This window comes from Bos indicus, chromosome 17 (assembly GCF_029378745.1).
Source record: "Bos indicus isolate NIAB-ARS_2022 breed Sahiwal x Tharparkar chromosome 17, NIAB-ARS_B.indTharparkar_mat_pri_1.0, whole genome shotgun sequence".
In the NCBI taxonomy this organism is placed as follows: domain Eukaryota; kingdom Metazoa; phylum Chordata; class Mammalia; order Artiodactyla; family Bovidae; genus Bos; species Bos indicus.
Window position 1 is genome coordinate 72,170,912 of NC_091776.1, and position 24,762 is coordinate 72,195,673.

Here is a 24,762-nt window from a genome sequence, read left to right on the forward strand (position 1 = left end):
ATAAAGCAATATATGCTGTTTTTTAAAATATATATGATTTTGTTTTCAGCCTAATGTCCAGCAGCTTCACAGCTAAAGCCTTAAAGATGGGCATATCAAATTGGTCTGATCTGTTGGCCCAGCCACTCGGCAGAAGCTGCAGAGGAAATGGAACGAGAGTTAAGTGGCCATCTGTAGTTAGTTAATATGGCTTTGTGGTCTGCACAGTCCCCTTTGCCCAGGTCAGCTTCGTTGACTTTTCTCCAGTATCTTAAACTAACAGTTTGAGTACTGCTCTCAGGACGTGATCTTATTAGTATTTCAGATCTTTTGTGCTCACTTCATTCTACCTGAACTGGTATTTCCCCCATTAGACACTGCCTTATCACTTCTCCTGTTTGACAAGTCTGAAAGTGAAGTCACTCAGTCGTGTTCGACTCTTTGCGAACCCATGGACTGTAGTCTACCAGGCTCCTCCGTCCTTGGGATTTTCCAGGCAAGAATACTGGAGTGGGTTGCCATTTCCTTCTCCATGCCACAGGTTTTTAAAATCACCTTTAAAAGGCACATTAGCACATGCTGTAAAACTTAATTCACATCCATCATAGTTTTGAAAAAGACACCATGATTATCTCAAAGAGTGTTGTCCTTTGGAAAGGGAAAATAATGGCTCCTCTGCGTCTGACTCGGCAGCGTTCTGCTGAGGCGAAACCCAAGCCCCCTCCCAGAGCACCAGCACAACCCAGTGGGACCACAGCACACCTCCCCAAGGACTCGGCCTTCAGGGGTCACGTGCACCCGTCCAGCTACCCCACCCTCTGGCTCGGATCTAGGTGGACACAGCAGATACAAACTTCAACCCCAACTGCACCGTCTCCTGCACTCAGAAACACTTCACTTCGCAAAGGCTTACCTGTAGGTCAGATTCAATGAGAAAGATGCCCAATGCGATCACTGCGTCTCTCCGCCTCTCATCCAGCTGGAAGATCCCATGGAAATCTACTGGGCACATACAAAGCAGCTTTTGGACCTAGAAAATGAGACAAAAAACCACGGATTAAAAATATATAAGCCCACATTCAGAATGGACCAGTACGAAAAAGCCCAGTAAGTCTATACAACCAACAGGCTGTTTCCCCAGTCTAAAGATGATAGCAAGCACACCTCCAGCCTCTGAAGTGACGCTACACACGCCCTTTGAGGACCCCGGCCGAGAGCTGAGCGGCCGTGCCTGCAGCAGTAACGCACAATGGCTGAGGTCTGCTCCTCAGTGTTGGGGCAGCCTGGGTCCCTGCTGCCCAGCGGCGTCCGTGAGCAGGTGACCAAAGCCGCAGGCATCCCACCTCCACTTACGGCTCTTTACACTCCAAGCGTGTGTACAGCACTTGGGACGGGGTGGGGCACTCAGCAGGTATGCAGTAAACAGTGTCCACTGCTACTGGACGTGCCCTGGTGGCAAGTGGAGGGCGGTGGGTGGACAGTCAGCAATTAATGGGACAGATGAAAACACTGGATGACGGTCAGAACAAACCAACAGGAAAGGCCACCAAAGAACCAAAAATCGGGATTCAGTATGGAAAGGAAAACAGGGGATGCCAATCCTGAAAATCTCTGCAGAGGAAGCTCTGAAGGCGCACCAGGAGGCGCTAACGCTGCAACCCATGGATGTGATGAGCAGCTCTTACCGACGCTCACAGGTCTGGTGGGACGTTTTACAGGCAAAGTAAACTGAATCCAATGCTTGGCATTTGCCCTGAAGATCCATCAGTCAGTTACCACTGAGGACTTTTTATAGAAAGTAATTCTGTTGCTCCCTTAAGATTTTAAAACAGAAAATACACGGGGACAAACTGAAACTGGCAAGTTCAGTTCAGTCGCTCAGTCGTGTCCGACTCTCTGCAACCCTGTGAACTGCAGCACAACAGGCCTCCCTGTCCATCATCAACTCCCGGAGTCCACCCAAACCCATGTCCATTGAGTCACCAATGCCATCCGACCATCTCATCCTCTGTCGTCCCCTTCTCCTCCCTCCCTCAATCTTTCCCAGCATCAGGGTCTTTTCCAATGACTCAGTTCTTTGCATGGGGTGGCCAAAGTATTGGAGTTTCAGCTTCAGCATCAGTCCTTCCAATGAATATTCAGGACTGATTGCCTTTAGGATGGTCTGGTTGGATCTCCTTGCAGTCCAAGGGACTCTCAAGAGTCTTCTCCAACACCACAGTTCAAAAGCATCCATTCTTCGGCGCTCAGCCTTCTTTATAGAAACTGGCAAAAGTTACATAAAATGCTTTCGCCCCAGTGCTGCGTTTACTAACTGACGATCTGAAACGATCTAAAGCGCTGCAGGAGTAATCGTGGTCAACCATTTGATCAAATATTAGGTTAAACCCTATGAAACTGCTGATATGCAAACATTTTTGATCTATAAAAACAATGCTTTTGTAAAGTTTAACCTAATGGCACAGACATTAACAATGGCATTTTTCATGGCACAGAACAATGCTCTAAACATTCTAGAAGCCAACAGAAGACAAGGTCTGAATTACATATAGAAAAAGTGTGGGGAGAAAACGTATCAGGGGATTCCTTGGCAGTCCACTAGTTAGAACTCTGTGCTTTCATTGCTAGGGCCGGGGTTCAATCCCTGGTCTGGGAACTAAGATTCTGAAAGCTGCACGCTGGGGTCAAAAAAAAAAAATCAGTGTCAATGCTTCCAAGAGACAGGCTGACCGGAGGTGTTACGTTTCTTCTTCATGTTTCTTTATATTTGCCATAATATGTTCTAAAGGCAAACAGTCCTTGTGTCATCAGGAAGCACGTCCCGTAGGTTAACATTAAAGTACACACACAAGAGGGGAATCCGTGCCGTGGGAGTAAATGCTCAGGCGGAACAGAACCCCCGTGACAGGCAACAAGGGAGGGAGCCACGGAGGCCCAGAGCTGACGGAGCAGCGTGCTGACCCCGGCCCTGCCCCACCCAGCACAGCCAGGGGGACCCTGGGGGGCTGCAGGGCGGAGCGAGACTCAGAAACGCGGTGCCACTGGCCAGGCCTCCTGACCAAACATGGAGAGGACCACTGGTCAACACTCGCAGGCGCCAACACTGCCGAGCCTGAGCTTCTCAACAGCGTGCTCCCGTCCTGTCCTCTGTCCCTGCAGGCTTCTTGGGGGGCAGGGTAAGGATCGAGGAAGTGAGACGCACGTGGACTTTGGAGTTAGACCCAGAGTCACCCGGCGACGCGCAGAGCCTCAGCCTCCTGTCCACGCGGCATCCCGGCAGGGCCAGGCACCAAGGCACAGTCCTAGCGGGCTCAGCACATGCCCCGTGAGGGTGGGTGGGGGCAGCGCACCTCTGACCCACTGCCCCTCTGCTCACTGGCACCACCAACAGGAGGCGCCGCGACGCAGCGAACCCTGGACCCAGCCCTGCCCTCACTCCAGGCAGGCGAGAAACCAGGTGATGGAGGTTGTGCAGGAGGCTGGCTCTCCCTGCGGGGAGTCGGCGGAGAGCCTCTCCTCTCCTCCTCCTCTGAGAACTCACGCTGGAGGACGCCACTGGCAGGGTTTCCTTTTTTGTGGAAAGGCACATACACTCTTTAGAAGGCTAGACTGGCGCCGTGCAAGCTTTATGACCCAGGGATCTTTCCGAGGGTCTGGGAGCCGTCCTCTGGAATGGACACATCGAGGGGGGTGGCACCCCGCCTTCCCAGCCACCCCCGTCCCTGGAGGTGGGCAGGAGCCTCACTGCCACGAGCTCCTTGTGCCATGAGGTGAAGCTACTGCCAGAGTGAGGAAATGCCCAAGCACGTTACCCAGAACTAGACAGGATGCCTAGGCCGAGCGCCGCAGGGCAAGTCAGCGTGAGAGCGGGTGGACGTCGGGTATGTAGGTCACAGCAGAGCTGCAGTTGCGGCGTTCACTACACGCTGGCCAACGGAACTGTTCTCAAAGTACACAACTTGTGTCATCTGAAACCTCTGGGCATAGTCTCCTAGGGGAACAAAATTCCCTGAGAACTGAACATTAAGCTGTGAGTATTAGTGGTGTTTTCTGTTGTTAAATCTGCTTTTTTTGTCACTCTATGTCCTGCCCCCTTGGAGAACACGGAACATAAGTCAGCATTTTCTAAGAGATTCAGCGCTGCCTTGATAGACAACGGTGCCCGTGACAATTTTGGCAGGTTGGCAAAGCAGCTCCCTCAAGCCTCAGCTTCCTCAGGTATGAAAGAACCAGCTGACAGACTCCTGCAGTGAAATCCTGTGGACAGGGAACTCCCACCTGCAGCCCCGAGGCCACAGCGGGATGTGGACACAGCTTCCTGCCATAAAGCAGAAAAACGGGCAGACACGTGAAAGCACACTTCACACACGTGACAGCCCGCTTCGCACACGTGACAGCGCGCTTCGCACACTGCGCTGAGGGCCGGGGAGGGGGCGCCGAGCTGAGCCCTGCGACTGCCCGGGACTCCTGCCAGAAGACGTGCCCCGGGCCGCAGAGCGGGTCCCGCTGCTCTCACGAAGCCGCGGAGACAGGGACGGGGAAAGCGGCCGGAGAGCCAGGAGAAGAGGGCGCCAACTGGAAGAAGCTCCGCAAATCCGAGTCGTTGGTGCATACGCTAAGACAGACCAGGATAGGGTCATACCCCGAGAAGTGGGGTAAAAATCAAGCAAGGAGCTGGAAGCCGAAGGTTCCCAGGCCCTTGGAGAGCTGGGAGGAGCCTGGGCTCCTTCCAGCCAGAGCGACAAGCCAGCAAAGCTTCCGTGGAGAACCTGCAGGGCCACGCCTCGGCAGGGGAGTCGAGTGTTCCTGTGGCAAAAGCTGGTTCAGACCCACCCTAACCAAGTTTAAAACCAGCTCTGCAACAGCTGCAAGGAAAGCACCTGAGAAATGCAGCAGCCTTCCGGACAAAACCCCTCCACAAACCAGGAAGGTGTGGGAGCGTCCCCAGCCTGACGGGAGCCCGCAGCTGGGGCTCCCCGCTGGTTCCGGGGCGAAGAGTCCGCCTCGCGGAGCAGGCCACGCGGCTGCTGTCCCCAGTGAGGCTGCGGGGCCCGAGGGCTCTAGAGCCGCCGCTCTGCCAGGAGAGAATGCTCCCGGCGCCCGTGCATCAGTCACACCGTCCACACCGCGGACTTCTCCTTCACGGCACCGGTTAGCGTTCCCCGTGTTTACTTCCAGCTTTTGTCTAATGCCGCGTTGTCTCTCTCCACGGTAAGCCCCATGACAGCAAGACTGAGCCCATTTCTCTGCCCCTCTAGGCCTGGCCCTCCACAGGCCTCCAAGACCGTGTGGGAATGAACGCCAGCGTCTTTTGCTTTCACCATGGTGAACCCTCAGCCGGCCTGAATCCCAGCTTCCGGACGAGCTCTAAACAGAGATGCTCAGAAGAGAGTGGCTCAGCAGAGAGAGTCTCTCAGACTCACTGAATACAGGCAAGTGAGCCTGGAGTCACTTTGCTGCAAACCTGCATTTATGCAGCAGGGTTTCATGCAACTGAAAGCTGTGCTCTGGCTGGTGTGGTCATATGCACAAGAGACCAAGCTTTTTTTCATGAGAGAAGCAGATAACAAGAATAAATATGTGAATAACAAACCAGGAGAACAAGAGCACAGAAACATTTCAGGAACTAAACTCAACGATGGGAACAGCCGCTGGAGGAAGGCACTGAGGCGCCGTTTCCAGCGAGTGCAAATGGCAAACGGCAGAAGAGAGTCAGAAACAGAACATTTCTGCCCTCTGGGGGAGCGGGCGGCGGTGGCGCACACGCTCCTGAGAGAACCCAGGGCGGCCATAAGCGCTTCCCCGCGCAGACGCAGGCCCTCCCCGGCTCCCCAGGCAGACGTGGCCTCTGGGTTTGGCCCCCCCACCCCCAGAGCTTGTCTGTCTCCACTCTGCTCTTCCAGCAAATCCTGTTCCCAACGCTGGTTCTCCGCCTCCGCCACCTGAAATGCCTCGCCTCAGCAGCCAGAGCGTGTAGCACATGCAAAGCCCACGGCCGTTCCCATGACCGTTCCCATGAAAAACCTCGGCTGAGGGTGACCTCCCAGCAAGGCCCGCAGCACTTTCACTGCCTCAGGGCTCGGTTCACTTTACTACCTTCTATCACATTCTTTACAAACCTACCAAGAGCCCCAAGGAAAGAGTTTAGGCCCACATTAGAAGTGATCTGCTCCTCCCTCTCCCCGCCCCCACCCCAGCAAAATACCAAACAGCCAAGTATCTTCCCAGAGGCTTTAATTCCAAAGCCACAGAGTTCACCACAGACTCCTCTCTGGACAGACACTGGCCAGCCCGGCTCCTCGGACTGCTGCAGAGTCGCAAAGTTACCTGAGACCAGGACCCCGCGCACAGCTGGGACCCGGAGCGGCCCCGGCCCGGAGTCAGGACTCAAGCAGCAGCCCTGCAGCATGGAGAGAACACAGAATCCAAGCTCCCACAGCACAAAGGGCGAGAGCGTGGCGGCGCCACGCAATCTGAGCACAGACGGTAAGGGCACGGCAGCGCCACGCAATCCCAGCACTTCCGCCCTGCGGGCTGTCTGCTTACCTCACAGTGTAACAGAGCCAACCGCACCCAAACATTATCCTGGGCTCAGAAGGATAAGGTACCCTCTTATGCTTTCTGAGTTGGCAGGGAAACATACGACAAAATCCAGCCCTGTGAAGCTATAGATAAACAAGTACAAGGTGTCTTACCAACGCTATCACAACACGCAGAACCTTCCGGAAGCAGGTGGGCAGTTCACATCAAGACTCGTCTGCGATGTAACACAAAGACGTAATTCAGAAGAAGACAGTGCCAGGTGTACAAACACGCTGCTTCACAAGGAAAGACCAGAAAGTCTAAACAGAGAAATGCCTAAGTACGCTTCACCAATGCAAAAAAACCATGTCCCACCATGAAAACAATAACTATCAGCTACTTTTGCAAAATACAGTGAACATAGCTATACGTGGTTAAAGGCTAAAAAGAGCTTTAGGAAATGACTGTGCTGATGGCTTCATGGGATGGGCTGGGCCGGGCCTCTCACCAAATTCATACACTGACATCCTAATGCCCAGGTACCTAAGCATGAGACTGCATCTGGACACAGGTCATGGAAGGGGTGATTAAGTTAAAATCAGGTGATTAGGGAGGGCCGGTCCTACTAACAGGACTGGCTTCCTTCTAAGCAGGGGGGGTTAGGACACAGAACAGAGGGAGACCACTGAGGACACAGGAGAAGACGGTGGTCTACACGCCAGAGAGAGAGGCTTCCGGAGAGACCAGCCCGGCCCACACCTTCATTCTGGCCTTCCAGCCTCCAAACTGTGAGAAAAGTCACTTCTGGCGTTTAAGCCACGGTAGGTGGCACTTGGTTATGGCAGCCCCAGCAAACTAATATAGTTAAATGTGGCTTGATTCCAGGTAAAGATTTTCTTCTTCTTCCAAGTACTTCCTAAAATGTTTCAGAGTTGACTTAACAACACTGGCTCCAGCGGCATGAACACCCTCTGCTGAAGCCTGGTCTCTCCTCTCACTCAGTGGTTCCTTTTTAACTCGGCTTGACAAAGGAAAGGGAGCAGGAGGGGACACCTTTAGCTTCGTGATGCTGAAGAAAGGCCAATTGCAGGACTTTCCCTCCACAGCGTGGACCACCGTGAACTGCAGAGCCCACCGGCTCAGCTCCTGGCCACCCCTCTGCACGCCGCCCAGCGCACACCTGCCTGCAGGGAGGGTCTGGTCTGACTGCACGCTGCAGGCCGGGCCCTTCAAACGCCGGGGCAGCCAGCTGAATGCCCCGATATTCTGGCGCTCTGAGGAAGAGCCACAGGGGAGGATCTAAACACAGCTCCGGAGGGCAGGAAGAGGGGCAGGAGGGCACGGGAGGCTGCCTGCTGTGCAGGTCTGCTCGTGGCTCTGCTTGCCCAGGCGTGGGGTCTGCTGGTTCAGCACAGGCCAGGGGAGAGGAGGCAGGAGCGGGCCCCCTGATGTCCAGGGCACAGAGACGTGTGGCACAGGGTACAGGTGGTGGCGGCGGCAGCCTTCTCAAGACAGGCAGGAGCCCGGAACATAGAGCAAAAAGATGGGCAGGACATGGGAACCAGAGACGGACACGCTGTAGACAGGACTCGCTCTCTTCTCCGTTGCTCTCCTCTCCTCTCTCTCCCAGAGGCAAGGGCTGCGGCCTGGGTGGGCCTCACAGGGGCCCTTGGAGGTGGGCTGCAACCCTCAGGCTGGGACCGCAGTCCTAGAAGCAGCCCAGCAGGAAAAGGCTGAAGCTCAGACAAGAATCTGAGAATAGAGGCCAGGAGCCCTTGAGCCTGGTCACCAGACCCGGGACACAAGAGCACCCAGCGGACACAGAGCAGAGCTGACTTGCAGCTGGTCACCCGAGCAACCAAGTTAGGGGTTTCCCATTTGCCTGACCTCACGATCAATGCACGTTTTCTGGAAGAGAGAGCAAACTAAGGAATTAAGGACAAGCGGCACGCTCTGCCCTGTGACAGGCCTGGCCTCACAGCCTGGGTGAGGGGGGTGAATGGAGTGCGTCACCCCCTCCCCCCGTGGCATGCCGAGGGACAAAGACAGGGCACGTTGACGTTGTGTCCCTAACGTGCCCCAGGGCCGCGAAAAGCACGCCGGCTGTCTGGGCGCCCATGTCTGAGCCAGGACGGCAGGCCCAGCTCAGAAAATAGCCTTCCTTGGACCGACCCTATCTGTACCAGGTCCCACTCAGGCCTCTGCCCTCTTTGGAAAAAAGAAGAAGAGAGAAGTGAAGACAAAAAAATGGGAGGGGAGAGTTTCAACACTCACCTCTCCCTATAAGTCTCCACTTTCTTACCGCAGGTGGGTACTCAGAAACTCCTCTACTCTTAAGAACCTCGAGAATCCTTCCCTCAGGAATGCAAAGGGCTTCTCGTCCACTGTTTTAAGTAAGGGAGTGGAGCGAGCAGACACACTGTATAGGGCTGAACAGGAACAGTGATCCGGGGTGTAACCGAGCCTCAGGAAGGTAGAAGCGGACAGGAGAAATTCACACATATCCAGTGGAGTCAGCCACATGACCCTCCTCCCGAGAAAGAAGAAGGGCCGCACGCACACAGGTGTCCTCTCGGTTAAATGTCACCCAGCGCAAGGGTCTCACCGAGGAAGAGGACAGCTGGAGTCTGGAGAAAGCCGTGCGGGGGCTTCCACAGGGCCCTGCCTCGTCTGAGGGTGCACCCCAAGCATGCTCCCCTCACAGCAGCGAGCTTCGTGCCAAGGTTTTTGCTGGGGGCTGGGCACTTAGGCACTGCCTGCCTAGAAAGTGGGTGCTCAACAGAAACCACGCTGCTCGTGCGGAGTCAGACACAGTGAAGCGCCCTTATCAGGGGTGCTAGGGGACGGAGGGACAGTTCAAGCGCAAAACTCCCCACACCAGCCAACGGCCAACTTCCTGAGCAGACCCTTCTGAAGACAGCAGCCCTGGGGGCTTGCTGTTAACTCTTTCCTGCAGTGGTTTGTAAATGAGGCAGAGACACTGAAGGCAGAGTAAGAGATGGTTAGAGAGCCTGCCAACCTGAAAGCTACATTATTTAACTGTCACACATTCTGTAATCTTGACAACAGCAACCTTAAGGTAAGAGACAAAGCTACTGACAACACAGCTGCAGTTACAGGAGCTCTGTGTGGTGGGCAAAGAAGGCTGAAGCAGGAGCGCTGAGCTGAAAGTGCATCCTTCAGTGAGTGAGTGGGGAAACGTGCTCCCCTTGCCAGAGCCCCAGGACACCCTCCTGCAAGATCATCCAATTCGCTGCACCCCCTTCTCCGAGTCCAGTGAGCAAATTCTGACAGCAGTCTTGGTCCTCCTCCTAGGAAGAGAATGCCAGCTGCAGATCTGACTTCATGAACCAGATCTGTGGTCCACCATCAGGCTCACGAAATGACAACAGGGGTCGTTCATTAGGCACCTAAGTCTACACGAGGCATTCTGTGGATCCTCCCACCTCTCTCATCAAGTATTTTGTATTTTTCAGGAAAAAGCAGAGAACTAGACTGGTGAACTGAGCTGCCCAGAGTCACACTACTGGAAGTGAATGATATAGGATTAAAATTCAGGTGGTCTTATCTCTACAACCCATATTTTTTCCGTTGGATTACACTCCTCTGACTGAGAAGGTAGGCTGGCATCAGTTTCCCAAGACCTGCTCCCTCTGTGAGTCTGCCAATCTACAGGAGTCGAGGAAGACCCAGGTCACTCTGCCCAAGTGCTGCCTGCGACAGCCTTTTAGCTTCTCCCGTCCCCAGAGCCACAAAACCACCCCCAACCGCTCTTCTGCTGTTGGACAAGGTTCTCGCCACCCTCCAGGAAGCCGGGGAAGAGTCGTGTCGTCCCCTTCATCCTCACACCAGGTGGCGAAGGAAAGCGGTCCTTCCCTGCGCATCTACGTGGTCCAAGCACCTTCTCCTCGAGCTCATCTAACGCTCAAGAACTTCGTGTCACAGATGAGGACACCAGAGGCTCCGAGTTTTGAGGTCACCTGATCACCCCACAGTGACGGTGCAAGGACCCTCCATTCGGAAGGCTGCGTCTCCGCCACTGTCGCAGGCGCCCTCGGGGCTTCGCTTCACCGTCCTCCCAAGATAAGGAACCCCCGGGCTGAGCTCTGCGGTCCAACGCCCTCTGCTCAGCCGGTCTAACGCCTCCTCTTGCCTCAGAGAAAAACAACGCGCAGCGGGTCCGCGTCTCAGTGACGCTGCTGCGCCCGCCCTTCACCGCCGAGGGCAGCGCGCCGAGAAGCGCCCCTGCCCCGCGGGCGGCATCGCCCCAAGGTCAGGCAGCGTCGCGGCGAGGCAGGGAGCCGCCCGCCGGGGTCCCCAGGCAGCTCCGCGCCTCAGCCCGCCCGGGTGTCCGGGCCCCGCCCGCCACACGGGCCTCGCAGTCCCCGACCCCGCCAGCCGATGCCCCGGCCCTCGGCCCCTCGCCGCGCCGGCGTCTCCGGCCGCCGGGACCCCCGCGGCCTCCCTCAGCCCTCCGCCCCGCCTCCCGCGCCGCGGGCCCCTCCTCCTGTCAGCCCGCGCCCCGCAGCCAAGCTACCTTCTCCAGAGATGCCGGTCTCTGCACAGCCAGGGAGCGGGCCAGCGATAAGACGGTGTTGAAGTAGAAACCCCGGGAGGCGCCACCGCCGGCGCCCGAGCCGAAGCTGCCGCCGCCGCCGCCGCCGCCCCGGGCCGCGGCCGCCGCCATCATCGCGAAGCGGCGCCGCCCGCCGGCTTCCCGCACTCGGCCCGCGAGCGCCGGGGCGCACGGCGCAGGCGCGGCCGCATCCGGCTGCCCCGCCACGTGACCTCTCGGTGGCCGACGCCGCGGGGCGTGGCCTCGGGCGGACCCACCGCCGCGGGGGGAGCCAGGAGCCGCGCGGCCGGCTGCTGCGCGGCGCGCGATGGGCGCGAACACCCCCGCCGCGGGGCACGATGGTCGGTTCCGGGGGAGGGGCCTCCGCGCGCCGCAGGCGGAAGCAGCTCGCGCGGCGCCTGAGGCTGGCTGACGGGCGCTGCTTCAGGCCTTCGGCGCGGCGGCGGCGGCAGCTTCGTCCCCGCGACCCGAGCACTCACCTCGCCTCGACCGCACCAGACTCCTCCCGCCCGTCCCGGGCCGAGCGCCGGCGCCATGTCAGCCTACCCCCGGAGCTACAACCCGTTCGACGAGGACGCGGAGGACGAGGACGCCCGGCCGGCGCCGTGGTCGGACAGCCGCGACCTCGCGGACGGGCCCGGCGCGCCCGCCGACCGGCAGCAGGCCCTGCGGCAGGAGGTGCTGCGCCGGGCGGAGGCCACGGCCGCCAGCACCGGCAGGTCCCTGTCGCTCATGTACGAGTCCGAGAGGATCGGAGTCGTCTCCGCCGAGGTGAGTGCGCGGTCGCCGGGATCCGGGCGGGGGCGGGGCCCGCCCGACCAGCCAGGACGGGTCGTGAGGTCTTGGGGACTGGACGGTCGGTAACTGTCGGTCAGCGACCGTAAGAAACGCCGTCTTCACGTCCGAAGGGGCAGTTGCTCCCGGCGATCTCCGGAGTTTAGTCCGCCGGAGTGGTGGTGTTTTTTTCTACTTGTCGTCGAGAGGCCTGTCCACTCTGTCCGGTTCAGGTAAGTAGAGACTCTGGACAGCAGGGCCCGGGTTAGGGACGTGGAGGATCTGTTCCTTTTACACGTTTCTTGGGCAGAAGCCGGGGCCCGGGGGCTTCAGCCCTTCCGCCTGTGCCTGTGGTGTCAAGCATCCGAGGAGATGGGCCTTTGGGTTCTTTCTGGTACTGAGTGCTCCGAAAGGGGAGCAGAGGGGCCTTGTCTGCCTGGACGCTGCTGAGTGCCCCAGAGTCCCAGTCGGGTCGAGTTTCCAGGCCCTTAGGTTTCCTTGCCCGTCCCAGCCAACATGTCCTAGCCGTACGGGTGCGGTCTGTGACTCTCTGCCGCACCAGCTCACCGGTCCTCCTCCTCCGCATCCATAGGTGCTTTCAAAGGTGTTAGGACCTTGGGTAAGAGCTGTTGTTTCTTAGCCACCACAGTTCTCACCCCAGCCCACTAATGAAACACTGAGATTGGGCTTTATTTTTAAATGTTAAGAATGTAATAAGAAAATTATTGCTATGTCAGCTAAGAAATAATTAGCCTTAAGCATTTGTAGTTCATTGTCTTCCTCATCACGTTTCTTCATCATTTTCTCTTTTGGCACACTTCCCTCAAGCTGGTCACTTGCAGTCTCTGAGGATTTTGAGGTCCATCCTAGCGTTCTCCCACTGCCACTTCCTGTCGCCGTATCCTTCATTGGCCCATCCTGCCTGTCTTTAGCCTCACTAAAGGAATTTATCTAGGGTCTGCTGGATTTCTATGTTGGAATCTAAATAGAAGGTGTTGACTTACATCTGGGAGGATTCCCTGGGGTCTTAGGGCCCAAGTGGAAGGGTCACTTGGTTAAAGGGCCCAGGCCCAAGGATGTCAACAGAGAACTGTTTAAAAAGGCATCTGTGACAACTGAGAACAGGTGAAGTAGGAAGCCAGAGGGACAAGAAGAAGAATACCTGAAGCAGAGGAGACCTTGCAGTCTGGTTTCTATGGCTAAGGTGTAGATAGGAGGAGGAGGAGGAGGGACGTTCCCCAGGAAGAGAGGAGCCAAGCTGCACCCGGCCAGGCCCTGCAGCCATGGCTCCTGAACAGGAAGTGCTGCCCGGGGAGCTTCCAGGAAGGGCCCGGAGGAGGGGCTTGGGACCTGGCACAGTCAGAGGGAAGGTCAGGAGCGCCAGAAACACAGACTGTGGGGACAAGCCCCAGTGCTGCCCCCAGGGTCCTTCTCTCCAACGATGGGGACCGTGAGAACGAGCGCAGCTCCGCAGGCCGTGAGGCTTGACCTGGCCGAGCCAGGCGTTGCCCAAGAGGCGCCGCAGGATGGCGCCTGGGCGGGTGACAGGCTCTGTCACCTGTTATCACACGCTGACCCTGCCCAGGGCTGAATCAGTCCTCACTCATCTGCTCTCGGAAGCAGGAATGGTCAGCACCCCCGCGCCCCCCACCCCACCCCATGCTCTCTAAGTGTTCTCAATCTCTCTCATCACTCTTTTATTTTCCTGGGGGGTGAGGTGAGCTCTGTCCCAGCAGATCTAAGTCACCTGACCCACTAACCTCCCGACTCAGATGGGAACCCAGCACTGAGACATGTCACAACAGAACACAATTTTTAAAGGGTTGGGACTTGACTTTTTTAGGTCGGGAAGGTCGTAATTCAGGCCCAGTGTGGCAGCAGCGGGAAAGTCACTCAGGTCGCCTCTCCCAAGGGAGAGCTGCCCTTCTCGTGAGAAACCTGCAGTGGCAGGCGATCGCTGCGGGTCCTGACCCCAGAGGACCGAGGCAAGGTGGCCCGGCCTGAGGAGCACAGTCCAAAACCACAGAGGCGTGTGGGCCACCCGACTCTCTTCTTCACGGGCATGAGTTGTCTCTTCTTTTTTCCTGAGTTTTAGTTTCTGTGACAATAATGCAGTCACAGCCTTCAGAGCAGAGGACACGCGGAAGGCTGCGCAGGCTCCTCCCACCCCAGCTCCCCCGCCCCTAGCCACTTCTGTCCCTTCTCTGTCCCTGTGGAGGGAGTCTGTGTGTGAAGATACACTTACCATCGTTTTCCTTTTTTTTTTTTAATTTTAACTCGAGCAGAAGTATTCTGTATGTTCTAGATGGCTCATTGCTTAGCAGGGTGGAGGGCATTTTCCTAGCAACATGAGACGTTCTGCTTTTCCCACCCTGCCGCTGTGTGAGAAACCCAGACCCAGCAGCGAAGCACAGGGTGCTAACCGCCGAATCGCCAGGGAGTTTCCCAACGCTCTGTTCTCTGGGCTTCGTCGTGGTCCCCCTAGTGGATGACCTCTGCCTCTGCAGCCAGTCCCTTGATGCCGGGCCTTTGCCTGTTTGTGTCCCGTGTGGACACAGTCTCTGTGACCCCTTTCACCACCCTGGCCAGGGAGACTGCCTGCCCTGTTCTGGCCACTGACGATTGTGGGGCCTGGGGTCTCATTTCAGGGAGTCCATCAACAAGCTTTGGACCAGGGCCTGGGTGGCCAGCATGGTAGAATCGGAGCTGGGCCGCTGAGAGCATCCCGGCCCAGCCAGCACACCTGCACGCAGCCTCCTGTGGGCCCCTCCCCAATGGTGTCTCTCCACACTCCACAGTCACCAAAGCTCGACTCGGAGAGGTGGGCCCAGGAGGACACCTCTCCAGTCTGGGAACAGAGGCCATCTCGGCCGTCTGTCCTGGGGGCTCCATGACTTAAAGGACTCCCTCATCCTCTGGGCAGACCCTCCTGCTCTCCAGGCGAGGGCGATCCTAAGCAGAGGCTCCCCTCCAAGGCAGCCTGGGCTGGTTGTGATGCGGCCAGAGTTCTTCGCACAGGCCTGTCCTAAAGCAGAAGCTGATGGAGAGTGGCAGACAGCTGCTCAGGGTGATTCCCAGCTGGTTTCTGACTGTGGAGGAGGAGCTGTGTCTTGCTCAGATTCTGCTCCCACACGTTGCCGGCACAGTGGCCTTCCATGTAATAGGTACTTCCCAAATAGCTGGCAGGTGAGCAGGTGACCCGGCCAGGGGAGGAGAGATGCAGGAAAAAGGATGACCTGAGCTGTGTGGCTCTGGAGGAAGTAGGTCTCTTCTGGATTTATTACTTTCTTGACTTTTTTTTTTTAAATACACTATTGATGGTCTAGTTGAAAAGTTTTAGGATTTGGAAGGGACTTCCCTGGCAGTCCAGCGGTTAAGACTCCTCACTTCCACTGCAGGGGGCACGGGCTTGATCCTTGGTGAGGGAAATAAGATCCCGTTTGCAGCATGCTGCGGCTGAAAGAAAGAAAAGTTCCGGGGTCAAGCTTGCTGGCTCCCTAGCCGTAGGAGGCCCCTTGTGCGGCCAGGTCGTCATTGTCCCGGCAGGTCATACATCACACACCAGCACTGTAGCAGCTGGCCATGTCTGCTCCTCTTCCCTGGAATGTCCACTTGTGGCCACCATGGCATCCAGGGGGACCTTGCTTTGCTGGGCAGGTGATGCACTGGGGAAGCCGAGGGGCTGTCTACTCTCCAGAGGCCATGCTGGGGGTCCTGAAGACCACTCTCAGGTTTAACGTTCCCCTGGAAGGACTCACAGAACCCGTGGAGGTGTTATCCTTGCCGCTGTGGTTTGTCACAGTGGAAGGGTGCGGGTCAGCATCACACAGGGGACAGGCTGGTGGGCAGAGTCCTGGAGAGCCAGCACAGGCTCCCCTGGTGCTCTCCCCGAGGAGCTGAGCCCGGCCAGCACTTCCTCGGGGCAACGTGCATCCTCCCCACGGCTCAGCTGCCCACCTAGCCTCTCCAGAGGTTGCGCCGTGTGGCTCAAGGCCCCACCGTAACCACGTTGCCTGCACAAACTGTCGGGCTGGCCTGAGGACTCAGGGAGGTCAAGTCACTCTTCAGGGTGGCCCAGGGCACAGGGCCAGACTAGGCCTTCCTGGGGAACACGTGGTGTAGACAGCCAGGCCTGCTGAGCTAGCCACCCGCTGCCCCCCCCATCAGCCCCAGCACCCTGCACACAGCAGGGGGCAGCAGTGTGCTGCCTTTGCCCCGCTGGTTCTCGGCCACCTGACCCCTGCTTCTGCTGGGACAGAGCGCCGAGTCTGTGTGCTCCCCGGTATGCCGGCTGAGGGTTTAGGGAGGGCCTGCCTCTACAGGTGATGGGAGTTGCAGGAGGTGCAACGCCAGGCCTTCTCGTCCTCCCCAGGAGCTCGTGCGCCAGCGCGGGGCCTTGGAGCGCACAGAGAAGATGGTGGACAAGATGGAGCAGGACCTGAAGACCAGCCAGAAGCACATCAACTCCATCAAGAGTGTGTTCGGGGGGCTCGTCAATTACTTCAGGTCCAAACCTGCCGAGACCCCGTCTGCGCAGAACGGCACACTCACCCCCCAGCCCAGTGGCAGGTGAGCAGGTGCCCGGCCGGCTGGTGAGAAGCAGCAGAAGGGGGTTTGGTGCAGGTTCAACTGACAGGCGTTCAGACCACTTCTCGTGCCTTTAACGGCCCCGGGGACCCTGAAAATCACTCACCGGGAGGCGTTTGTCCTGAGACACCTTGAAACAAGTGTTCTGCGCTACTCCTGAGAGTGCGGACGCGACCGCCGTCCAGTCTGCCTACTGTGCGTGAATTGGGTCCCTGTAAACTCCTGCTCCAGTACTCTTGCCTGGCAAATCCCATGGACGGAGGAGCCTGATGGGCTGCAGTCCATGGGGTCGCTAAGAGTCAGGCACAACTGAGCGACTTCCCTTTCACTTTTCACTTTCCTGCATTGGAGAAGGAAATGGCAACCCACTCCAGTGTTCTTGCCTGGAGAATCCCAGGGACGGGGGAGCCTGGTGGGCTGCCGTCTATGGGGTCGCACAGAGTCGGACACGACTAAAGTGACTTAGTAGCAGCAGCAGCAGCAAACTGCTGCTCCCCATGGTTTGAAAGAGAATGGTCACTCTAACCAGTGCTGAGGTGACTCGCTTCCCAGAATTGTTGCTTTAAAAAGCCTTCACGTCAAATTTTCCCATGCCTGATCCAAGTTGCCTGTTGATTATCACCTTAAAATCACAGATTATCTGCTTCAGGCGTTGGCCAGAGATGTGATAAAATCGTGTGTGGGGTTGGCAGACGTATAAGTGTCAGGGCTCAAACACAGAAGAACTGCGTTTCTGCTAAAACCGGTGCTCCGTCCCTCCTGCGTCAGATCATTGGCTCTTATCGTAAGAACAGTCTCGCCATGGTACGGAAAACCCGCACCCTGCCTACTGACGCAGAGCATTTAGGCTGCTGTGCTCACTCTGTCTTCATAGTTGCCATCAGGACACCCAGGCCACCCTGGTGGCTCAGTGGTAGGTAATCTGCCTGCCAGTGCAGGTGATGCCAGAGACGCAGGTTCGGTCCCCGAGTTGGGAAGATCCTCTGGAGGAGCAAATGGCAGCCCACTCCAGCATTCTTGGCGGGAGAATCCCATGGACAGAGGAACCTGGCAGGCTGCAGTCCACAGGGTCGCAAAGAGTCGGACACAGCTGAGCGACTAGACACCAACAATCAGACCGTTCGTCTGTGGCTTGGTCAGAGGAGGCATTTGCCTTTCTCCCACGGCCGCTGCTGGGAAGACTGCCTCCACCACCACAGGTGGTTCTCCTTTCCTCTGAAAGTTTTCTTTTTCTCTTAACTTTTATTCACAGATTGAAAGACGCCATCAACTCCAGTAAAGAGCAGGAGGCACAGTACCAGGCCAGCCACCCGAACCTCAGGAAGCTCCAGGACTCAGGTTTTCGGGGACTCCTTGGGCTGGGGTGGGGCAGCAGGGCCCAGTGGTTCTCTCGGGGAGCTGGGAGTGGGCATCACTGCGGAGTTGGGCCCCTTCCCCCATGGAGGGAGGGATAAGGAAGTGGGAGCCTGGCCCGAGTAGCTCCCAGCTTTTCCGGCAGGGAAGCGCCTTTGCTGAGTAGGCTGTGACCCCCAGGATGCCCTTGGCCTAATCTCTAGGCCCCTGGAATATTCTGGGCCACGTGGCAAAGGGGACAGTGTGGTTGCCAAGTGGCTGGCCTCTTTGAGGGGGGAGTTGTCCTGGTTTTCCGACTGGACCCAGTGAAATCATAGAGGCTGTCTGCTCATGGGAAGGGGGCAGAGGAGAGAGTGGCGGCTCTCAGGACTGCCTTCCTGGGGCTGGATGGGGCTAGGAGTCGCCTCCCCTCAAGAGGCTGCAGGAGCCCTGCCCGGCCGATACCTGGGTCTGAGCCCAGGGGGGCCTGGCTTGGACATCCACCATCCAGAACCAAGGATGGCTTGTGGGAGTTTGTTGGGGCGGCTAACGCAGCCCATGAGGCCCAGCCACTGGACGAGCAGTACAGGACGGAAGGTGTTTTGTGTCAGATTGCCCCATTAGTATCAAATGACGGGCCCAGAAACGTCCCTTGTCTCAAGAGGAACAGACCTCCTAGGGGCTTCTATGCACCCCAGAGAGCCAGGCATGTCAGACATAACCAACCTGCAGGGTCTGGCAGAGAAGGGACCAGAGGACGTCTAGGAGGTGAGAGCCTTGGAGGAAGCGGGTGAACACTGCCCCTGAGCAAAGAGACCCCGAGTCTAGTGAGAGCTGGTTGCAGGAGACGGAACCTGAGGGCCAGGGCTTTCCTGCGTGTGCTGGGAAACAGGTTTAGAGAAGGCTTCCTGGGGTCAGACGTGTGTTATTACCGTTTCTCCTCCTGTAGCCTGCACGGGTTTGCACGGTGGCCCTCCACTGTACATCGTTACCTGTACTAAAGCTCTTTGCTGAGCTCGAGGGCCAGGGTCTGGCCAGACCACCGTTACCTGGGGGTCTGTGATCTCGGAAGGGCTGCCCCGAGGAAGCATCGCCTTCCCCCACCTTCCACACCCCCACCTGTCTGTCTCAGTGGCCTGGGACCTGACCGCCTTAGGCCTCCCACCGGTTGTCCAGGTTGAGTTTTATGAGGCGACTCTTCAGGGCTGTCCGTTAACTGTCCTCCCATGCCTCTTTGTCAACTCAGACTCCATCCCTGGAGGGGCCGGTTCAGCTGTGAGCTCTGAGGCTTACCCGCGGAACCCGCACCTTCGCGCCTGTCACCAGAGGATCGACAGCAACCTCGGTGAGCCCAGGGTGCCGCTGCCTCCACGCTCACCCGCCCCGGGCCCTGGGGCCTGTCCCCACCTCACCCCACCCCACGCCTGCACAGCTCCCAGCCCCTCTCCCCCTCCAGGGTCTGCCCGCCTGCCTCCATCCTCACCTCTCGTCTGGGTGGTGACGGCAGCAGGGACAGGGTCTGGGGGCACACCGTGCTGCCTGGGCTCTGCCAGCCACCCCCCCCACCCGGCCCCATGCCAGCCTTCTTCAGTCGCCCCTCTGTCTCTAACTTAGTGACAAGGCTTATGGAGCACCCCACTTCTGTTCCCCTGCTCTTACCTGGTGAAAGAGCGGAGAGCAGCTCTGGGCGTGTCCCCCACTCCTGTATGCATGCAAACACTTGTACTCCTGTAGGCACACAAACGCACACACCCGTGCACACATGCACACACACACACACACACACACAGTCACAAAACCCAACAAAGGAGCCAGTCGGGTCAGGACTCCCCTCCGCGGTCGGCACAGCGGTGTCTGGGGACCCCGGGGCCCTCGTGGCCCCTCCCCGCTCACAGCCAGTGTCTCTGTCCCTCTGCTGACAAAGCCCTTTGTGTACTTGAGGCCGACTGTGACCTTATGGAGGCCTTTCCTCTTAAAGACAAATTGAGATTGCTTTTCTTCACTTTGTGTGACAGAAAGGAAAAGTCTATTACAAAGAGGAGTGAAGCCTGAGGTACGTCTCAGATGTGCCTCCCCGCGGCGGACCTCCTGTCTGCAGCTCTGCATCTGTGCTTGACCCAGCGTCAGGTTTAAAGGCAGCTGGAAGTTGTGTGGGCCTGTGTGAATTTCTAGAAGAAATGCCATGTCCGTGTACAGACAGTGGGGGTCGGGAGGAGGGGCTTTTCCATCGACCACTTATTGCTTCTTCACTGCAGCTGTGTGTCTTGGAACCTGTAACTGTTGCCCTGGAACCTGACCATCTCCCAGGAGGAGGGGCCGGTGACCACAGGGGGCATCTGGGGTGCAGGTCCCGACGCCCTGACTTGGCTCAAGCCCACGCATACCCTCCTGTCCTGCAGATGAGCTGTCCGTGGGCCTGGGCCGGCTGAAGGACATTGCGCTGGGAATACAGACGGAGATTGACGAGCAGGACGACATCCTCGACCGCCTCACGAGCAAGGTGGACAAGCTAGACATCAGCATCACCAGCACCGAGAGGAAGGTGCGGCAGCTCTGAGGCGGAGGCGGACTTCCTGCCCACCGCAGCGAAGAGATTTCAAAGGTCTTCTTTTAAACTGACAAACTTCACTTACTACTTCAAAATGTGATTTAACATGTGTTTGCAGATGTTGTAACAGTGGGTCTCGCGAGATTTTGTTTAAAGGATGTGGGGCCCCCCTCCCCTCAGGACCCTGACTGCAGAGCTTTGGGCCGGGCAGCGGGCAGGCCGGCCAGTGTCTCCATGTGCTGTGTGTCCCCCAGGCCGCCCACAGCAGAGCGCCAAGGGCCGCGAGACCCCAGTTTGCAGCGCTCCCTACCATGAGCCCATCGTGGCCCTCTGAGCCCCAGGAGAGGCCAGCGGCAGGTTCGGGGTGGAGGGGGTGGGCGTCCTCACTGTTGCGTGGACAGACACCACCTCCTCCCCTCCCAGCCCCCAAACTCAGTAGGCATTTGATTTGAGGAGGAGGAGGGGCTTCAGACCCGCCCCGCTCACTGTGATGCCTGGAAACACACAGGGGGCAGGCGAGCCTGGGAGCAGGCTCAGGAGCAGGTGCGACCCTGGCCCCAGGCTGCGTGGCCGGCCGGGCCCCGGGGCGCACACGGGAGCACCCCAGGGAGGTGCTCTGCCCTCGGGTCACCCGGACCGGGCCCCCACGCAGCAGTGCTCACCCGGCGCCTGGGGTCCCCGGCCCGTCCAGGATGCCCACCCTCTCTCCTTGGCTGCCGGCCACACACCTTGGCTCGTCGTTTGGTTGTCTGTCCCCAGTTTTGGGACTGGGATCCGCACGTGACAGACCGTGCCTGGAAGCGTTTGGCTTTTTAAAAGCCCAGAGGTCACTCTAACCGGCCTAGCGTGCTCTCACTTCTCATTTTCTTAAAGAAGAAGAAGAAGAATCATTTTAAAGCACTAATTAAAATTGATTTCTGAACTTAAATGATTTTGTGTTGGTACCTCCAACAAAATAATTGAAGGCAGAAGGTCTTTTTAAACACAAATTGTTTAAAATGTTTTGAAGACAGTGAAAGGGACTGATTTTGATGAGACAGTGCAGGTCGGAAGCTTTAAAATCACTGTGCCGTCACCTGGCCCGACACGGCGACATCACCGCTTAGGCTCAGTCGCAGGCTAATTTCAAAGCCCCTTAAAGCACAAAGACAGACCTGGAGGTCTGTCAGGCTGCAGTGTGGCCTCAGCACTTACGCAGCAGTTCCAGTATAAAAGTCCCACCCCTGATGCCCGACCTTCCTCAAAACACTGACCACTTCTGCAGGTGACCACCTCTGCGGGCAGACACAGCTTTCTGTCATGCTGCAGCCGCCTCGTGAGGCTGACCCATGTCACTGCACCGCTGGGAATGTCCAGGACGCGCGGTGGAAGGCGACCCGATCCACGTCTGCTAACCTCCAGCCCGTCGTGGTCTTTCTCCTGGTAACTGGAAAAAGGAAAAATGTTAAATGTCTGCTTAGCCCACACTGAACCCGTTCAGGGCACCTCCAGCAAAAAGGCTGCTCGGAAGCGTGACTGCAGCACCCGGCACCAGCCCTGGGTCTTCCTCCCCGACGCCTTCCCCCGAAGGTATCGGGGTAACTTCCTGCTCATCGCGCTCAGGTGTGGGCCCTTGGAGGCGAGTCAGCGCACCTGGACCCAAGCTTCTGCGATGGCTCAGTAAACACGCAGAGGCCACTGCCTGCCTCTCGCATCACGGGGTTCGAGGCAACGCGGCACCTTTGTGAGGCTGCTCTCCCCACGCCCCCGCCTCTCACCCCAAGCTGTGGAGGGGAGGTTGGCCTCACTCTTCTGGAAATGTCCCCCCCACCACACACACACACCCCGCACGCACACACACACACACACACGGCCCATGTGTTTGGTTCTGTTCTCGTTCGAATCCCTTATTCTAAGGCCTGAGCCTTGTGCCTGGCGGGCAGCTGCTCCCACACCCACTGAGGGCCAGTGGCTGCTGCTCCACCAGCCAGCAGAGCCGCTCACACTCCTGGAGTGCAAAGGAGGACCGACCTGAGGGGCCTCCAGAATCCGCACGTGTCGGGACACATGGTGACTAAGGAGAAGAGCCTGCCTCCGGACGCACGTGTCAGGAGACCCGGGGGTGCTGGGCCGGGACCACCGCCTGGCCACGAGGGGTCCGAAAGACAGACCTGGATTTCCACGGTCCATCTGGAAACACGCCGTGCCTTCCCAAGAGCAGCTTTCCTGACTCGAGGCTGGCTCCACGTCACATGTGCTCCAGACTTAGAGGCAAGAGTCCCTCCCGGGGCAGTGTTCTGACCCGGGTGGGCTGTAGTGGCCTCTGGGCTCTTTTCTGTGTCCTGTGGCCTAGGAGACCGCACTTAGCGTGGACAGCACGAGGGAAGCGTGTCTTCACCTCGCGCTCTCTAACTTCTCTGTGAATAACGATTCTAAGCGTGCACGACACTAGCTTAGTGGAAGTCTTACAGTTCGCCTCTGTGAGCCTTTGCGGAATCATTGACGTTACCGGTGCTGTTACGCGTTTCCCGCTCTGATGAATACAAATGACGAGCGAGGCATTCAAAGCGCACCCGAGCGGGACTCCTGCCCACAGTCAGTGGCAGAGCAGCTCCCGAGCGTCATGCCTTCAACGCAACAAATGACCATAGTCCTTGAAATAAAATGTGATGTTTTTAATCAGACTCTGCCTCCTGTGGTGGGGACGGGGTCGGGGCGGGGGGGGTTTCCTGGTGGTCCAGTGGTTAAGAATCTGCCTTCCGGTGCAGGGGACGCAGGTTCCATCCCTGTCGGGGAGCTAAGATCCATACCACGTGGCCAAACATAAAGGGAAAAAGAAAAGTTGCTGAGAGTATAATCTTAAAAGTTTTCATCAGAAGAAAGAAATGGAGGGTGGAGAGGGGGATAAATTGAGAGAAGGGATTAGAAAAAAGAAAAAAATCGAGGAACTTCGCTAGTGGTCTGGTAGCTAAGACTCTGCTCCCAATGGAGGGGTCCTGGGATCAAATGATCCCTAGTCAGAGATCCCACATGCCGCAAATAAAGATCTCACCTGCTGCAGCGAAGACCAGGTGCAGCCAAATAAGTAAATAAAAAACGAAACTGGATGAAGTGATGGATGTTAACCAGATTTATCATGGTGATTATTTTACAATATATGCATATATCTAAACATGCTGTCGGAGAAGGCAGTGGCCCCAGGACCTCGGCCAGGTGTTTACAGGTGGGCAGGAGAAGGCAGTGGCACCCACTCCAGGACTCTTGCCTGGAAAATCCCATGGACGGAGGAGCCTGATGGGCCGCAGTCCATGGGGTCGCTGGGAGTCGGACACAACTGAGCGACTTCACTTTCTCTTTTCACTTTCATGCATTGGAGAAGGAAATGGCAACCCACTCCAGTGTTCTTGCCTGGAGAATCCCAGGGACGGGGGAGCCTGGTGGGCTGCCGTCTATGGGGTCGCACAGAGTCAGGACACGACTGAGTGACTTAGCATAGCATAGCGTAGCAAACATGCTGTATACCGGAAACAAGGTTATACGTCAACTATACCTCAGTTTGAAAGCATCAGTTGTTCAGCACTCAGTCTTCTTTATGGTCCAGCTTTTGAACTGTGGTATTGGACAAGAGAGTCCCTTGGACAGCAGGGAGATGGAACCCATCAATCCTGAAGGAAATCAACCCATAGTATCCATCCAATACTCTGGCCATCTGGTGTGAAGAGCCGACTCATTGGAAAAGACCCCGATGCTGGAAAAGATTGAAGGCAGGAGAAGGCAGCAGAGGGTGAGCTGGTTGGAAGGCATCACCGACTCAATGGACATGAATCTGAACGAACTCTAGAAGACAGTGAAGGAAGGGGATTCCTGGTACCCTGCAGTCCTGGGGTCACACACAGTAGGAAGTGACTGAGCAACTGAACAACAATACCTTGGTCAAACTCGGGCCGGGGGAGGAAAATCCTCCCACCGCTGAAAGCCCATGCTCTCCCTGCAGGCAGGAAGGCTACTGGAGAAACCAGGTTAAAATCAGAAGCTTCTGTTTCAGAAGCTTTGTTGTCCTCTAGACTGAGCACTGCCAGGCAGGACTGTGTGTGTTCACCTTTGACCCCGTGACTAGGGTTGCTGTGGCCAGGTAGCCGTCAGCCATAGGATGAAGTCAAAAGCTGAAGGTATCTCAACCAAGAAAATCAAAGAAGCAAACCCAGTGTCTGGACACCCTGACACCGGGTCTTAGTTGCGGCATGTGAGATCTAGTTCCCAGACCAGGGATCGAACCTGGGCCCTCTGCCTCAGGAGCAGGAGTCTTAGCCAGTGGACCACCAGCGAAGTCCCCATCCTGGCTCTTGAGCTGCCTGACTACAGACCGCCTGTCTTGGGGAATGACAGGTACCCTTACTGCTTCCACTATTTTGAATCAGGGTTTCTAATCCTCGAGGCAGAAAGCTGGCCTAGGAAAGATGGTTAT

General features: G+C 57.2%; 2 protein-coding genes across 3 annotated transcripts in view; one reads left to right on the forward strand and one right to left on the reverse strand.

Annotated features, from left to right (window-relative positions):
• The window catches only part of PI4KA (phosphatidylinositol 4-kinase alpha), a 59,715-nt gene extending 48,489 nt beyond the window's left edge, over window positions 1-11,226 (reverse strand). The window contains exons 1-2 of the mRNA XM_070769981.1: window positions 11,039-11,226; window positions 893-1,009 (exon numbers count right to left, since the gene is read on the reverse strand). Of these exons, the coding sequence (XP_070626082.1) occupies window positions 893-1,009; window positions 11,039-11,191 (270 nt within the window). The 5' untranslated portion in view covers window positions 11,192-11,226. The remainder of the gene's footprint in view (window positions 1-892; window positions 1,010-11,038) is intronic.
• Window positions 11,227-11,447: 221 nt separating this feature from the next.
• On the forward strand, window positions 11,448-22,981 carry SNAP29 (synaptosome associated protein 29). 2 transcript variants are annotated; one of them, XM_070769987.1, is made up of 6 exons: window positions 11,448-11,848; window positions 16,224-16,420; window positions 17,691-17,776; window positions 19,017-19,115; window positions 20,170-20,372; window positions 21,583-22,981. In XM_070769987.1, exons 1-5 carry the CDS (start codon window positions 11,612-11,614, stop codon window positions 20,325-20,327), a joined length of 777 nt encoding a protein of 258 aa, XP_070626088.1. In that variant the 5' UTR covers window positions 11,448-11,611; the 3' UTR covers window positions 20,328-20,372; window positions 21,583-22,981. The 2 variants fall into 2 exon arrangements, with proteins under 2 accessions (XP_070626088.1, XP_070626087.1); XM_070769986.1 differs by having other exon boundaries at window positions 20,170-22,981.
• The last annotated feature ends 1,781 nt before the right edge of the window (window positions 22,982-24,762 follow it).

Bases quoted from the DNA above. Each gene is read 5' to 3' on its own strand.
- SNAP29 (XM_070769986.1), top strand. From the start codon at position 11,612: ATGTCAGCCTACCCCCGGAGCTACAACCCGTTCGACGAGGACGCGGAG. The intron at 11,849-16,223 runs GTGAGTGCGCGG...CGTCCTCCCCAG, and splicing joins TCGGAGTCGTCTCCGCCGAG to GAGCTCGTGCGCCAGCGCGG. The intron at 16,421-17,690 runs GTGAGCAGGTGC...TTTTATTCACAG, and splicing joins ACCCCCCAGCCCAGTGGCAG to ATTGAAAGACGCCATCAACT.